This window comes from Carcharodon carcharias, chromosome 18, assembly GCF_017639515.1.
Source record: "Carcharodon carcharias isolate sCarCar2 chromosome 18, sCarCar2.pri, whole genome shotgun sequence".
Taxonomy (NCBI): domain Eukaryota; kingdom Metazoa; phylum Chordata; class Chondrichthyes; order Lamniformes; family Lamnidae; genus Carcharodon; species Carcharodon carcharias.
This window is the reverse complement of record NC_054484.1, coordinates 106342911-106359010: the sequence shown is the minus strand read 5'-3', so window position 1 is coordinate 106359010 and position 16100 is coordinate 106342911. Positions and strand designations below refer to the sequence as shown.

At 45.0% G+C, this 16100-nt stretch overlaps 1 protein-coding gene across 1 annotated transcript in view; it reads left to right on the top strand.

Annotated features, from left to right (window-relative positions):
• Positions 1-16100, top strand: part of glra2 (glycine receptor, alpha 2) — a 399641-nt gene that overhangs the window by 188577 nt on the left and 194964 nt on the right. Inside the window, exon 4 of the mRNA XM_041210937.1 lies at positions 8607-8830. Within this exon, the coding sequence (XP_041066871.1) occupies positions 8607-8830 (224 nt within the window). The remainder of the gene's footprint in view (positions 1-8606; positions 8831-16100) is intronic.

Sequence of the window (16100 nt, the reverse complement as noted above, 5' to 3'; positions counted from 1 at the left end):
CCTGCACACCCTGCTACCAGACATCCTGCTCCCAGACACCCTGCTCCCAGACCGCCTACTCCCAGACACCCTGCTCCCAGACACCCTGCTCCCAGACATCCTGCTCCCAGACAGCCTGATCCCAGACACCCTGCTCCCAGACACCCTGCTCCTGCACACCCTGCTCCCAGACAGCCTGCTCCTGCACACCCTGCTCCCAGACATCCTGCTCCCAGATAGCCTGCTCCAAGAAACCCTGCTCCCAGACACTCTTCTCCCATACACCCTGCTCCTGCACATCCTGCTCCCAGACAGTCTGCTCCCAGACATCCTGCTCCCAGACAGCCTGCTCCCAGACACCCTGCTCCCAGACATCCTGCTCCCAGACAACATGCTCCCACCCAGCCTGCTTCCAGACAGCCCGCTCCCAGACATCCTGCTCCCAGACATGCTGCTCCCAGACAGCCAGCTCCCAGACAGCCTGCTCCCAGACACCCTGCTCCCATACAGCCTCCTCCCAGACAGCCTGCTCCCACACACCCTGCTCCCAGACACCCTGCTCCCAGACAGCCTGCTCCCAGACAGCCTGCTCCCACACAGCCTGCTCCCAGACACCCTGCTCCCACACAGCCTTCTCCCAGACACCCTGCTCCCAGACAGCCTGCTCCCAGACACTCTGCTCCCAGACATCCTGCTCCCAGACACCCTGCTCCTAGAAATCCTGATCCCACACAGCCTGCTCCCAGACAGCCCGGTCCCAGACATACAGCTCCCAGACACCCTGCTCCCACGCACCCTGCTCCCAGACATCCTGCTCCCAGACAGCCTGATCCCAGACATCCTGCTCCCAGACAGCCTGCTCCCAGACACCCTGCTCCCAGACACCCTGCTCCCAGACATCCAGCTCCCACACACCCTGCTCCCAGACACCCTGCTCCCAGACATCCTGCTCCCAGACAGCCTGCTCCCACACACCCTGCTCCCAGACACCCTGCTCCCAGACATCCTGCTCCCAGACAGCCTGCTCCCAGACACCCTGCTCCCAGACACCCTGCTCCCAGACATCCAGCTCCCACACAGCCTGATCGCAGACATCGTGCTCCCAGACTCCCTGCTCCCAGACACCCTGCTCCCACACTTCGTGCTCCCAGACACCCTGCTCCGAGACAGCATGCCCCCAGACAGCCTGCTCCCAGACAGCCTGCTCCCAGCCATCCTGCTCCCAGACAGCCTAATCTCAGACAGGCTGCTCCCACTCACCCTGCTCCCAGACATCCTGCTCCCCGACAGCCTTCTCCCAGACACCCTGCTCCCACACACCCTGCTCCCAGACACCCTGCTCCCAGACATCCTGCTCCCAGACAGCCTGCTCCCAGACACCCTGCTCCCAGACAGCCTGCTCCCAGACACCCTGCTCCCACACACCCTGCTCCCAGACACCCTGCTCCCAGACAGCCTGCTCCCAGACACCCTGCTCCCAGACATCCTGCTCCCAGACACCCTGCTCCCAGACACCCTGCTCGCAGACACCCTGCTCCCAGACATCCTGGTCCCAGACACCCTCGTCCCGCACAGCCTGCTCCCAGACACGCTGCTCCCAGACACCCTGCTCCCAGACAGCCTGCTCCCAGACAGCCTGCTCCCAGACACCCTGCTCCCAGACAGCCTGCTCCCAGACAGCCTGATCCCAGACAGCCTGATCCCAGACAGCCTGCTCCCACACAGCCTGATCCCAGACAGCCTGCTCCCACACACCCTGCTCCCACAGAGCCTGCTCCCAGACAGCCTGCTCCCAGACACCCTGCTCCCAGACTTCCTGCTCGCAGACACCCTGCTCCCAGGCACCCTGCTCCCACACATCCTGTTCCCAGACATCCTACTCCCACTCACCCTGCTCCCAGACGGACTGTTCCCACACTCCCTGCTCCCACACAGCCTGCTCCCAGACATTCTTCTCCCACAGAGCCTGCTCCCACAGAGCCTGGTCCCACACAGCCTGCTCCCAGACATCCTGCTCCCAGACACCCTGCTCCCAGACACCCTGCTCCCAGACACCCTGCTCCCAGACAGCCTGCTCCCAGAAATCCGTCTCCCACACAGCCTGATCCCAGACATCGTGCTCCCAGACAGCCTGCTCCCAGACATTCTTCTCCCACAGAGCCTGCTCCCACAGAGCCTGGTCCCAGACATCCTGCTCCCAGACACCCTGCTCCCAGACACCCTGCTCCCAGACACCCTGCTCCCAGACACCCTGCTCCCACACACCCTGCTCCCAGACACCCTGCTCCCAGACACCCTGCTCCCAGACAGCCTGCTCCCAGACACCCTGCTCCCAGACATCCTGCTCCCAGACACCCTGCTCCCAGACACCCTGCTCCCAGACACCCTGCTCCCAGACATCCTGCTCCCAGACACCCTCGTCCCACACAGCCTGCTCCCAGACACGCTGCTCCCAGACACCATGCTCCCAGACAGCCTGCTCCCAGACACCCTGCTCCCAGACAGCCTGCTCCCAGACAGCCTGCTCCCACACAGCCTGATCCCAGACAGCCTGCTCCCACGCACCATGCTCCCAGACACCCTGCTCCCAGACAGCCTGCTCCCAGACATCCTTCTGCCACACACCCTGCTCCCACACAGCCTGCTCCCACACACCCTGCTCCCAGACATCCTTCTGCCACACACCCTGCTCCCAGACACTCTGCTCCCAGACACCCTGCTCCCAGACAGCCTGCTCCCACACACCATGCTCCCAGACACCCTGCTCCCAGACAGCCTGCTCCCAGACATCCTTCTGCCACACACCCTGCTCCCACACACCCTGCTCCCAGACATCCTTCTGCCACACACCCTGCTCCCAGACACTCTGCTCCCAGACACCCTGCTCCCACACAGCCTGCTCCCACAGAGCCTTCTCCCAGACAGCCTGCTCCCTGACAATCTGCTCCCACACATCCTGCTCCCAGACAGCCTGCTCCCAGACAGCCTGCTCCCACACAGCCTACTCGCAGACAGCGTGCTCGCAGACAGCCTGCTCCCACACACCCTGCTCCCAGACACCCTGCTCCCACACACCCTGCTCGCAGACAGCCTGCTCCCACACACCCTGCTCCCAGACAGCCTGCTCCCAGACAGCCTGCTCCCACACAGCCTGCTCCCAGACACCCTGCTCCCACACAGCCTGCTCCCAGACAGCCTGCTCCCAGACACCCTGCTCCCAGACACCCTGCTCGCACACACCCTGCTCATAGACATCCTGCCCGACATGGGGAAGATTCTCCCAATATTTAATATCACTCGCTTTTCCAGCTAAGTAACTTTGAGTGTATTAGTTACAACTGATAACCTTCACTTTTTTAAACTATTTATTTCATGTTCATATTTTAGAAAATCTGGAACATATGAAACACTTTGGAATGATTTGATTAAAGTTTTTACTTAACTGTTAACTTTCATATTGATTTAGTGTGTTAGTGCTGTGGAAGTTCAGTGCGCTTGCTGGATTTTCAATGAGTGACTGCATACTGAAAAAAGGAACATCTCCCACAACCCACACTCCAGTGTCAGCATCAAGCACTCCCAGATCAGATATGGCAATATCGAAAGCAAAATTAAGCCTGCTGTCCTATGTCTCATTAGTACACTTAATCCCAGCCTCGGAAGTTTACTGCTGTGAACACTCATGCATCAGTTTTCCTCCAGGTTTATCTGAAGAGCCTGTCTGTTTAGTATCCAATTAATGCTGAAGTGTAAGGATTTAATGCTGTGGTCTGATACCCCCTGGGCACAATGAGGAGACTGTTCAATTGCAGTTTGTGTAAACCTTTCTAATCAGTTGAGGGATGAGATTGTTGTCACATTAGTCTGGAAAGTAGGTGCAAAACCCAGGTCCCAGAAGTAAATGAACAGTTGCACACCACTCAGCCTGCTAATTTTACCCATCTAGTAAAGGGTTAATTTAACTTCTCTGTTCAATAAATTGAAAATTACTGTTCCTAATTGTGTAATATGTTGAAGACAAGCAGGTCAGCATGTCCGGATGTCATCACTCTTTGATACATTTGGAAATCACTTTTAAAAGTCTGTTGTGGGCTGCAATCTGCAATGGTCAAGCACATTTCAACATTCCAAATTTCCTCACCACACTAACAGCAAAACTCTTGAGTGGCTTAGGCTTCAGATCCTAGGATAACCTTTGTGGTTAGAAAGGGATCTAGTTCCACTTTTTGCAGAATAAGACAGAGTATAACCTGCCTGGGTAAAATAAAAAATAAAATCTAAAGTAACTGAGAGCATCACAAAGGAGTTGAATAAATCAGTTCAAATTTATAAAGAATGTGAAATTCAAAATTGTTAGAATCTATTCATTTATCCTTTTATACATAGGATCTGCCAATCCTTTGGCTGATAGCTGAATGTGTTTGTTTTTGTATACAGCAACTTTTTTGAAGTTGGATCTCTTCGTAACATTTGTTTATGCCACATATATGCCAGTAAAAACAGCCCATTAACAGCAGACACAAGGCAGATGGGACACGCAGTATTAAACATACTTAATCCTGAATTAGACTATTATCACTGTGTAACTCCTTAAATGAACACCTGGTAAGACGGATCAAGCAGCTTTGATTGCCAGTCAAGGGATCAATTCAGACTGTAAAGGGTTTAGTGAAACATAAATGGGGACCATACAATCTTGGAACTTGAGCTTAGTTGCAGCAGATGGAGGTAGATGTTGACGAACAGAACAATGCAGAAACCTAACATATGTTAAATGGGGAAGAAACTAAAATTCAAGGAAAAGCTCAGCGTGCAGATAAACTGTCAAACACAATAGCAGAGCATAAACTATACACACTGCATATGTAAACATGCTACTTGATCAAGGATGCTGAAATAATTACAATTGCACTTCTTTTACACACACAAAAATATGTACACAGGTACTTCAATGGGCTGTCCTATTCTTGAAAAATCTCCGCTGTCAGGATTGTATTTTTCTGCCCTGTCAAAATTGCTTCTCCTTATTCAAAAGTTGTCATTTGCTTCCACGCAATTATTGACCCTAAATTCCACAAAATTCTGGGCTTTATGCATAGGATTGATGTTACAGTAGTAATTATATGTCAACAACACATTTATTATTTTAATATTAGCCCTATGCAGAAAAATACAAAACTATTTAAATAAAAGAATACTTCACCTGTCCTATGGTCTGTTGTTCCTCCACTCTCATCTTCTCTATTTTCTATCCTGCAGTTCATTATATCAACTTTACTTTTCTCTATCTAATTTAACTTTATTTATACGCTCATACATTTTCTGTTTAAATGGGATAACGTTGTTTTGTTTATTTTGGGCAGCCATTTAAAACATTAAGCACTCTCAGGCCATATATGTAACACAGTGTTTAGAGGTTGTGCATTAAGCCCATAGGTAGGTGCACAACTGTGACTTTTGATCATTTCCCAAGCCACTTACACTGTGGTCAATTGATTGAGACAGCCAATTTAGATCAATTTGAATCAATTGAGCTTTACGCTGTTGCCTTATGTATTGAGAGGACACAAATACGTTTGACTTAATAACCTTATAGCCAGTGGAAGCTATCAGACTGGGTTGGGCTTAATGTAGGTGAGTTTAAAGTTACTTTGCCCTAAGTTTAAAAAAGGAACAGCCAAATGTTTTAGATCTGTTAGAGTGGCAGAGTGATATGAAGATGTAAGGCCAGAGTCTGACCCACTGCAACGCCCCAATCCTTTTATTAAAAATGAAGTTTTAAGTATTTGGCTTGCTTATTTTCTGTGCCATGATGTGATAAATGGTACCAGATGGCTCAACATTGCCTGTGGATTAATACCTTTGAGCGAAGGGGAGAGGGGAAGAAAAATGAAAGGGATAAACAAATTATGAAAGAAGTTAACTGATTTAACGGAGACCTAATGGTCAGAACTTTGTACTGTAACCAGTTGGCTTCCTATGCATTAGTCACATCCTTAATAGCATGGCATTATGCAGCAAATGTCTATGTGCTTTGGTGGTGTAGGTGGAATTATACAATATGACTGTAGATGTGACTAAAACCAACTATTTAATGAACCTTAAAATGATCATGTCTTGAATAATCCAACCTAATCAAATCTAATTAAAAACATAAAAACAGTAAAGCAACTCCAAATTTGCATGATATTACCATTTCATTAAATTAGTTTAGGTTTTATCCAGATTTAAGCTGTGTAGAACTTAACAGGGAATGCAATTTACATACAGGATACATGGATATTAGTATGATGGATTGAGAAGTCCAGCTTGGTCTATAAGGATAATTATACTGCAGTATTTAAACTCTATTTTTTGTATTTTTTTAAAAATGGTTAAAGGTGTTCCTGGACCCAACAAGGACCAAGAGCAAACAAATTGCTTCATTCCTTAAACCTGAATCAGTCTAATACAAATCCAATTAAGTCAAGGAGCCTAAGTGCTTCAATGTAATCCTCCCTCAAGCACTGTACAATCAAAATGTAAAATGGTTTATAAAATATACAGGTGAAAATGAATGCTTGAAAATATAGCAAAGTTTAAAAATTGTCTATATTCATAGTTTCATTTAATTTCAAGGGTTATTATCTTAATCTATTTGTAATCATTGCATCCTAGGCATTACATGCAGGGACCAAGGAACAATAGTTTATGCAAAGATAGACTTTCCATTGACAATGTTTAGCAGAACTCTTGAGATTACCGCAAGCAAATTATGATGTCTGACATCAAAAGATGACATTTGTTCTTTAACCACCCACCTGCAGGATGTTTTTTTGAGCCATATGATCCACTCACTTGAATTGCGATTAAACCCATTTGGCGCTATCAAGCAAAAATCAAGTCTGATATCACTTACCCAAAGATTTGTTGGCACAGTAGTCACAGAGTGGTCAAGTGATACAGCAGCTTGCCACTACTGGAGCCATTTCCATTGGAAGTATGCTATCAAATAAAATTAAAACCATTACAAATAAATTGTCATCCTGAGGTTCACAGAACTGGCACAAAGCCACAAGTATGCTATGTTTCACAATTATCATCTAATTAATTTCCATATATTAACAATAATACATAACGCTTCTATTTTTATACTATATAAACATCAAAACTTCACAAAATGTCTATGCAACTGAATCCTTTTTGAATTGACTATTATTAGATAACAAATCTTATCAGCCACCTTAGCATCATTAGGTAATGAGCTACTGTCACAGCAGAACCTAATTAACTTTTATGAAGAGTTCTATATAACTTGTTTGGAAAGAGAAGTGTACAGTACTGCAAGGTGTAAACCGTGATTGGAGATGTTGTTCATGCTTGTGAATCAACTCCAGAAATTTTAATGCCAAGTCACATGTTAGAAAAGTATAAATTACTTTCAAAAGGGATGCCTGTAAAGTGCGGTGCTTTAAAACAGTGAATCACATGATGGTGCTGATACTGTTGGAGGAATACAGGTGCTCAGTATGGTAACAATATTATTACACACCCAATAGGGCATGGAAACCAGCAAGGGCCTGATTTAAAATAGTCCAATAAATCTAATAAATGATGACGAGTTGGTTCCCCTGGAATTGATACAATAGTCAATGAGATTGTGACATAGCGATGATGTCACTGGATTAATAATCAAGCAACCCATGCTAATACTCTGGGGACATGGGTTCAAATCCCAGCAAAGCAGTAATGGAGTTTAAATTCAATTAATAAATCTGGAGTATAAAGCTAGTCTCAGTAACAGTAGCCATGACAACTATCATTGCTGTAAAAACCCATTAAGGAAGGAAATCTGCCATCCTTAACTGGTCTGGCGTACATATGACTCCAGACCCACCGTAATGTGGTTGGACTCTTAACTGCCCTCTGAAATGGCCTATCCAGCTATTCAGTTCAAGGGCAATTTGGGATGGGCAACAAATGCTGGCCTTGCCAACAATGCCCATATCCCATGAAAGAATGAAGGGAGCATTGCTTGAATAAGATCCCCTCCTCCTCACTTGGCCTTCAAAATAAGCTTGTGCGTTAGTATTAGCAAACGCAGAGTTTTGCTGTGTTAGTAGATCATAAGTGAAACATTAGAAACTTTACTAGTGAGTGAGAAGCCACTGAAATGTGGGAAAGCATTAGATTATTTTTACAGACTGTGCATTTCAAGGCTACACCTTATGCATTGAACACTATCACTAAACGGTCACTATACATGCTGCAGTGAACTGCACTTGTTCTGAATTGAAAAGAAGCCTCAAAATAATTAAATAAATCCAATCTTGTTTCGTTTTATAAATGGTTCTTTCAATGCAGAAGTGGTCCTTTTTTCCTTACTTTAACTCAAATGCTACACTTATTGAGCTCGAATAACTCAAGAGTGTGCCCAGCAGTTCTCAATATGGTTTGGTATCAAAAATTAAAAGGAATTGGAAAGAAAACCCAGTAAAAAAGAGGGTGTTTAATAAGGATTAATCATAGCAATGATTGCATTGTTGTGGGGCCTACAGTGCTTAAACCTTCAATTATATTTTATCTTCAAATGGAAACACAAACATGATCGATTAGCATCATTTTAAAATAATTTCACATTTGTTTAGGACTACAGAGTGAATATATTCCTACGACAAACGTGGAATGATCCACGATTAGCATACAGCGAGTACCCAGACGACTCCTTAGACTTGGATCCATCCATGTTGGATTCCATCTGGAAGCCTGATCTCTTCTTCGCTAATGAAAAGGGTGCCAACTTTCATGAAGTGACAACGGACAACAAACTGCTACGCATTTTTAAAAACGGAACTGTCTTGTACAGTATAAGGTAAGATTGGCTTTCCATAATAGCTTATACTATTTCCTTACAAAGTTGTAGCATTTGATGGAACCCTTTGACCAAGGCTGCCTCAGATGATGTTAGCTTTATAAATTGCTCCAGTGTTTTTCATTATGTAAAATGAAGGGCCACTGAAGGAAATTTCCAACTGTTGGCCTTAAAAATGGCCAAACAACAGTTAAAAGTCTGGTGGGGACCTTTATATTTGCTTACCAGCCTGAATTGACTTTAAATGGGCACCAAACATTCTGTCCTAAACAGTTGGGTGGTTGTTTAAATATGCAAATCGGCGGTCCTACATCTGTTTTGGGATACGGAATTCAACTGTGAAACATGCACGGCAAGTGTCACTTACACTCCTCCAGGTGTTGCCTACTCACAGACCTTAAAGGGTCGACTGGAGGCCTCTCCTAAAAGGGAGGTGGGACTAGGAGAAGCATCTCCCAGTCCACACTCAGCCCATTCTCACCTATCCCCCAAACCCTCCCTCCGTTAACACAGCAGGCCTAATCTGTTGGCTGGCTGCATGGGTCAGTCAGCCGACCTCCTGCCACAGGAAACACTTCCTCAGAGTGCCGATGTGTTGTGTCCGCAGCTCACTGGCAAATTGTTAATGTGACTCAAATGTGAGGGTGATTCGGGCCTCCCTACTGCCCTGAGCCATGGTCAACTGTGAACTTTGTGACGATACTTGGAGTGATATTCAAAGATTCAAGTAAATATGTCCAACCTGAAAGTCTTCTCGGATATATTTAATACATGATGAGTCTGTTTAGTGATGTCACATGGACTAAATAGGTCAACGTGCTTATGCTGAGGCTATTTATCATTGAGCATATGATCAAACAAGTTACATTATCATAATTTTGTAATGATCTTGAAGAACCTTGGAATTTTTTCTTGTAAAGTACAAGATTTTAGTTTGAGTGCCAAATTTTGCCCAAGAATGTAACTGGCGCTTTTACATTCCCACAAAAGTAAATTTGCTGAGAAATTAGTTCTGTATTAGGTTATTAATGAGAATGATCTTGCTTTTGTGGAATGTGATTTGGTGCTAGGTACAGAATAATAAGTCAATGGGAGTGGAAGAGTTGATGAGGACAAGCAAGAAGTAATAATTAGGTTTAAATCAACTTGGATCTTCAAAGGTTGAATCATAGGAGATATTTAACACAAAGGCTTATTAACCTCCAAGTGTCTGACATATAGAGGAAATCATCTCCCAGGCTCTAGTTAACATTTTGCCCATTTTCACAGGAATGCAAAGACGTTCCATTTTGTGGGGAGCATAGATCAGCTGAGCAGTGGGTGATGAACGGTTCAATAGTTTGATTGATCTGTATTTGATTATACTGGCTGGTTCCCTGTTCTGTGTCACTGTACTTGATTGCTTAAGCATGTGGATGGAACTAAGTAGCTAAGAATACTGAGAGAAGCTTCTAGAGAAAATACTTGGGGCTCTGGCTCAGATCATGTGCGTGTATCCTGTAAGTTCTGAGATGTTTTAAAAGTATTTTAAACAAACAACATTGCTCATAGATAAATTAGACATCTAAAATATACAAAAAAAAGTGATTTTAAAATTTCATTCATGGGATGTGGGCTTCTCTGGCTGGGCCAGCATTTATTGCCCATCCCTAGTTGCCCTTGAGAAGGTGGTGGTGAGCTGCCTTCTTGAACTGCTGCAGTCCATGTGGTGTAGGTACATCCACAGTGCTGTTAGGGAGGGAGTTCCAGGATTTTGACCCAGTGACAGTGAAAGAATGGCGATATATTTCCAAGTCAGGATGGTGAATGACTTGGAAGGGAACTTCCACGTGGTGGCGTTCCCATCTGTCTGCTGCCCTTGTCCTTCTAGAGGGTAATGGTCATGGGTCTGGAAGGTTTTGTCTAAGGAGCCTTGATGAATTCCTACAGTGCATCTTGTAGATGGTACATACTGCTGCTACTGTGCATCAGTAGGGGAGGGAGTGAATGTTTGTGGATGTGGTACCAATCAAGCAAGTTGCTTTGTCCTGGACTATGTCCAGCTTCTTCAGTGTTGTGGGAGCTGCAAGTGGAGAGTATTCCATAACACTGTTGACCTGTGGCTTGTAGATGGTGGACAGGCTTTGGGGAGTCAGGAGGTGAGTTACTCGCTGGGCATGATTCCTAGCCCCAGACCTACCCTTGTAGCCACTGTATTTATATAGCTAGTCCAGTTCAGTTTCTAACCAATGGTAACCCTCAGGATGTTGATAGTGGGAGATTCAGTGATGGTAGTGCCATTGAATGTCAAGGGGCAATGGTTAGACTCTGCCTTATTGGAGATGGTCATTGCTTGGCACTTGTGTGGTGCGAATGTTACTTGTCACTTGTCAGCCCAAGCCTGGATATTGTCCATGTCTTGCTGCATTTGGACATGGACTGCTTCAGTACCTGAGGAGTTGGGAATATTGCCGAACATTGTGCAATCATCAGGGAACATCCCCACTTCTGTCCTTATGATGGAAGGAAGGCCATTGATGAAGCAACTGAAGATGGTTGGGTCGAGGACACTACCCTGAGGAACCCCTGAGTGATGTCCTGAAGCTGAGATGACTGACCTCTTACAACCACAACCATCTTCCTTTGTGCTAGGTATGACTCCAACCAGTGGAGAGCTTTCCCCTGATTCCCATTGGCTCCAGTTTCTCCAGGGCTTCTTGATGCCACACTCAGTCAAATGCTGCCTTGATGTCAAGGGCAGTCACTCTCACCTCACCTCAGGATTTCAGCTCTTTTGTCCATGTTTGAACTAAGGCTGTAATGAGGTCAGGAGCTGAGTGGCCCTGGCAGAACACAAACTTGGCATCAGTGAGCAGGTTATTGCTAAGCAGGTGTGCTTGATAACACTGTTGAATGTATAACAGGTGGGAGAATCATTCCGCCTGCCTGATGATATTGGCAGGAAACCAAATCCATTGTTGTGGTCAGACCTGCTTACAATGCAATTGGCAAGCTGCCTGCATTAATTACACTCCCTTTTAAGTAGTTCACTGATTGGGAGGATTAGAAATCTGACTGGACTCCCATTGCATTAAGAAAGCCTGTGCATCTTAAAGGGGTGACACATTTTTCATGTTGGTTTTGACTGATTTTCTTAATCTGCTGGCAAAATTATATTGTGCAGGGCTCCAGGATTTGCTGATGGCACCATGGAAGCACTCATGGAGTAAGTAAGTAGCAGGAAGGAGATCACCTTCCTTTCTGATTGGCACTGCCACCATTGCAATGTTGCCAACAACACTATAGAGAGGTGGAAAAGTTCATCAGTGTTGCTTGCATTGTACTAGGGCCAAGCAAAGAAAACAATTTGATGACCTCACCAGAGCAGCCAAAATAAGGCTAATTTTGCCCTTAGTCTCTGCTCAGTCCTTCAATGTCCTGGTTTGGCCCCCCTCTCCTGCTTCTCATAGCTCTCCCGAAATCACAACAGGTCATTCCACAGCCCCTTCTTCTGCTTGCACTTTCACACTTAGGATCTGCTACTAGCCTCACAACTACTTTTCCTTTCTGCCTACAATTACAATTATCTCATCTTATAACTATGCTAAGCTGCCTCACATCTTTTCAAAACTCTCCAACCGGGCACATACCGATCCACTTCCACTTTTCTTCAGCAGAAGCTCACAGTGTAGGAGGGAATGTACAAGAACAATCTTGCCTCAGTCTACATGCTCACATCCAATGGAGGATGCTGCTATCAACATAACTGGCAGGGAAAGGGCACATATCATTGACACAATGAGGCTGGAGGCCAAGCACAGCAGCATGTATGGGCATCTTGCCTTCTTTCTCTCTTTGTACTTAACTCAATAACACACTCAACATGCCACTCTGTGGCGTATTGCACTGCTGTTCTTACTTCTGTGTGCCAGCCCTTGAGCTTGCCCCCTCTTTCTAAGTCCATTAGATATCTTGAGTTTGTTGCAGCATGCACTGAAGCAGAGGATACTCTCGAAGAAGTGCCGTTACTTGGTTGTGCTCTGTCTGACCCTGGCAGGCCCACCAGCTGTAGGATTTCCTTGCAGCTTTTTCCAATGCTGCTGAAGTGACTTTAACAGGTGTCTGTCTTGGTCCATAAACAGAGTTTCCATGGAACCTCTGCCAATTTTCATGGCAGTGGAGCAGGTGAATTTCCCAGCAAGTGAGTTTGATGGGTCTGCACTGGATGATGCATTGCACTGTAAGTGGGCAGAAGTGAGCACAGGTAGAAATGATACCCCAGGAAAAAATCTCACTGGAGCGCAACTTAGGAACATAGGACTTAGGAACAGGAATAGGCCATTCGGCCCTGAGTAGGCAACTCATGCACTGCTGACTGATACAGGCTTCAGGATTCCAGCCTTTAAAATGAAGATGCTTTCTGTGCATCTCAATTGCTCAATGCAGTAGATTGCCTACCAGGGGAGCTGCTGAAGCATGTCAGAGAGTGTGGGGGAGTTCACTACCAACTTGTGTGGGATCCTGGTGCAAGTTGTTGATGCTCTTCAGTCTTTTATGGAGTATATGGTCATCACAATGAATATTGAAGCTCCGCCCAGCCTCTGGCACTAGCAATAGCATCTCCCAGAGATACTCATACTGGGGTCATGCAGAATCCGGCCTCCACTATCTCCTTCACCTTGAACAAGATGACAATCTGAATGAAAAGGAGCTTCAAATAGCCAGAGATCTCCTCCACTGTTCCCTCATGCAGATCAGTGGGAGAGCTGAGTTACACTCCAATACCGGGGCAGTCTTACAATGGGAAGGAAATTTGTAAGCTGGCATGGATAGTAATGCTGACCTTTCTTTGGATGCCAAGCACTTGAAGGTGGAAAGATTGACAAAAATGCTGGTTCCTAGCTGTTAATGTTAATGTCATTTGTTTAACTGAAGCACTCTTCCATGAGATGCTGCTCAGAGCTCTGACTACAGGTAACTGTTGCACCTTTCCAGCTTCCTTATCATCATCAATGCCAACAATGTCATTTTGTTCATCAAGCTGAAGGTCCTCATCTTATGTTGGCTCCATGTGTTTTTCCCATTGCAAAGCAAAGTTATGCAGCAAAGTATTATCATATGGGACATTCCTTGTGAGCAGAAATGCAGGAAGACATCAGTGGAACAATTGCCCGATGAGAGCTTTATAAAGACATGGATGTGATTGTAGAGCCACTGAGTATGGATTCCTGAGAGGAGTCATGAGCCAAGTGTCAGTGACTCGTAAGTAGCCAGCATCTTATTTGTTTTGCAGGGGTAAAGATTGGGAGCAGCGGGAAGGAGTGTTGACAATATAAAAGTACCGTGGCTGCTTCAAGAAGAACAGGCACAGATTTGCATGAAGTGTTACTGATGATCATACACTGTTGCACATTAATGGAGTGGAAGCCTTTGTACTTCATGAAGGCAGTAATTTCATCTAATGGAGCCTGCTAAATGACGTGGGTGCAGTCAAAGTGTATCCAGCGATGGAGGAAGTCTGAAACCTGAGCAAATGCTAGACCCTGCTGCTTCCACAAACCCATTGGAAACCTGAAGAAATTGCAATTCTTTAGCAAGCTAACGTCAGTATGCCAAATGATGTTCCTGATATTTCATGTGGCAGTTTGGATAAAGCCAGACTTAAAGAAATTGAAGGATGCAGTGGCCTTGACTACAACAGACAGTGCTGTGCAAGCAGTGGTAGTTGGCTACATGTCTGCTGCAGCTTCCTTTCACACTGCTCCTCATAGAAGTTCAAATATGTTGTCCTGTCTATACACTCTGAGAGGCTTGTATTTCTACTAGCGTGCTTCCTTGTATTTGCTTTCCCTGTCACTTCAGCCTGTATGCTTCTTGGTCACCTCTTCCAACTCTTGCTCAGAGCGGAGTTACTAAAAGGACCTCGGTGGTGTGAAGGATATGTTGTCAGAAGACTTTAAGAGCTCAAGATGTCCTAAAGACACTACTAGCACTTTGAAATTGTCCAAGTAACCAAAGTGACTGTGTAATAGAAGCAAAATATCTCTCAAAACTTTCCAATGTTTTATGTAAGACTTACAACAACAATTTGTATTTCTATAGTACATTTAACATAATAGAACAGCCCCCAAGGTGCTTCACAGGAGTGTTATAAAGTTAGGTTTGACACAAAGCCGCATAAAGCAATACTAGGCAGATGGCAAAGAACGTGGCCAAGAGGTGGGTTTTAAGGAGTGTGTTAACTGAGGAAAGAGAGGTCAGGAGATGGAGAGGTCTAGGGAAGGAACTCTAGAAGTTAGGGCCTAGGTACCTAAGGGCTTGACCACAAATAACAAAGCAACTAAAATCGGAGATGTCTGAGAGGCCAGAATTAGACGGGCGCCAATATTTCAGAGGCTCATGGAGAGGGAGGAGATTACATTGATGGGGTGGGGGTGCCAGATGAAATCATGGAGGGATTTGAAAATAAGAATGAGAATGTTAAAATCAAGGCAAATCAATCTAGAAAGTCTCCCACCATCCTCTTGTCCTCTTCTGTTTGAATTTGTGCTAAATAATTAGTTGGAATAAGATCATGCTTTTCATATAATATATATAATTTACATAATACAATGGACAAAACTCTTCAGGAGTATTGGACCAAAGGATGTTTACTGATGAACAATATCACCTTAATCTCACGTTAACAGCCTCCAGAGATCTTCACAGGCATAACCTGGATGCTATGTGGCACAGAACATTAAGAATAAATTTTTTGAATACTGATTTCAAATGAATGCATTATTACCTTATTTGTGTAGCTTCATTAGTGGCATAATTATACTAATAGCAGATTATATCATTATTGCTGCCTGTAAAACCATAGTACTTGACCAGCATCATTATATTCTTTTAAACCTGTTCCTTTAGTTTCAAATTATCAGATAACGATGAATGCCCTTGATATTTCCACAGAGTCACTGCATATAAGCCATAATGTCTTTGAATGTTGCTTTTCTGTGAGACTCACACCACTGTCAAGTTGCTAAATGTCACTGTGGTAAACGAATCCTGGAATATAGAAAGGTCATTATTTTCATAAAACTATTTAGCGGCCTTCATTTTACTACCATTTACATTAAATTAATGATGGTGACATTAACAAGTCTCTTAAAAGAACCTTGCATTAGTGACCATTTTCTCTTGTGGTCATTCGTTTCAGGTCTGTGAATGTCAAGTAATCACTAAAATTGAAGGCTGAAACCATTTATAATGAATTAAAATCTTAGCTGGGTGACACTGGCAGCTCACA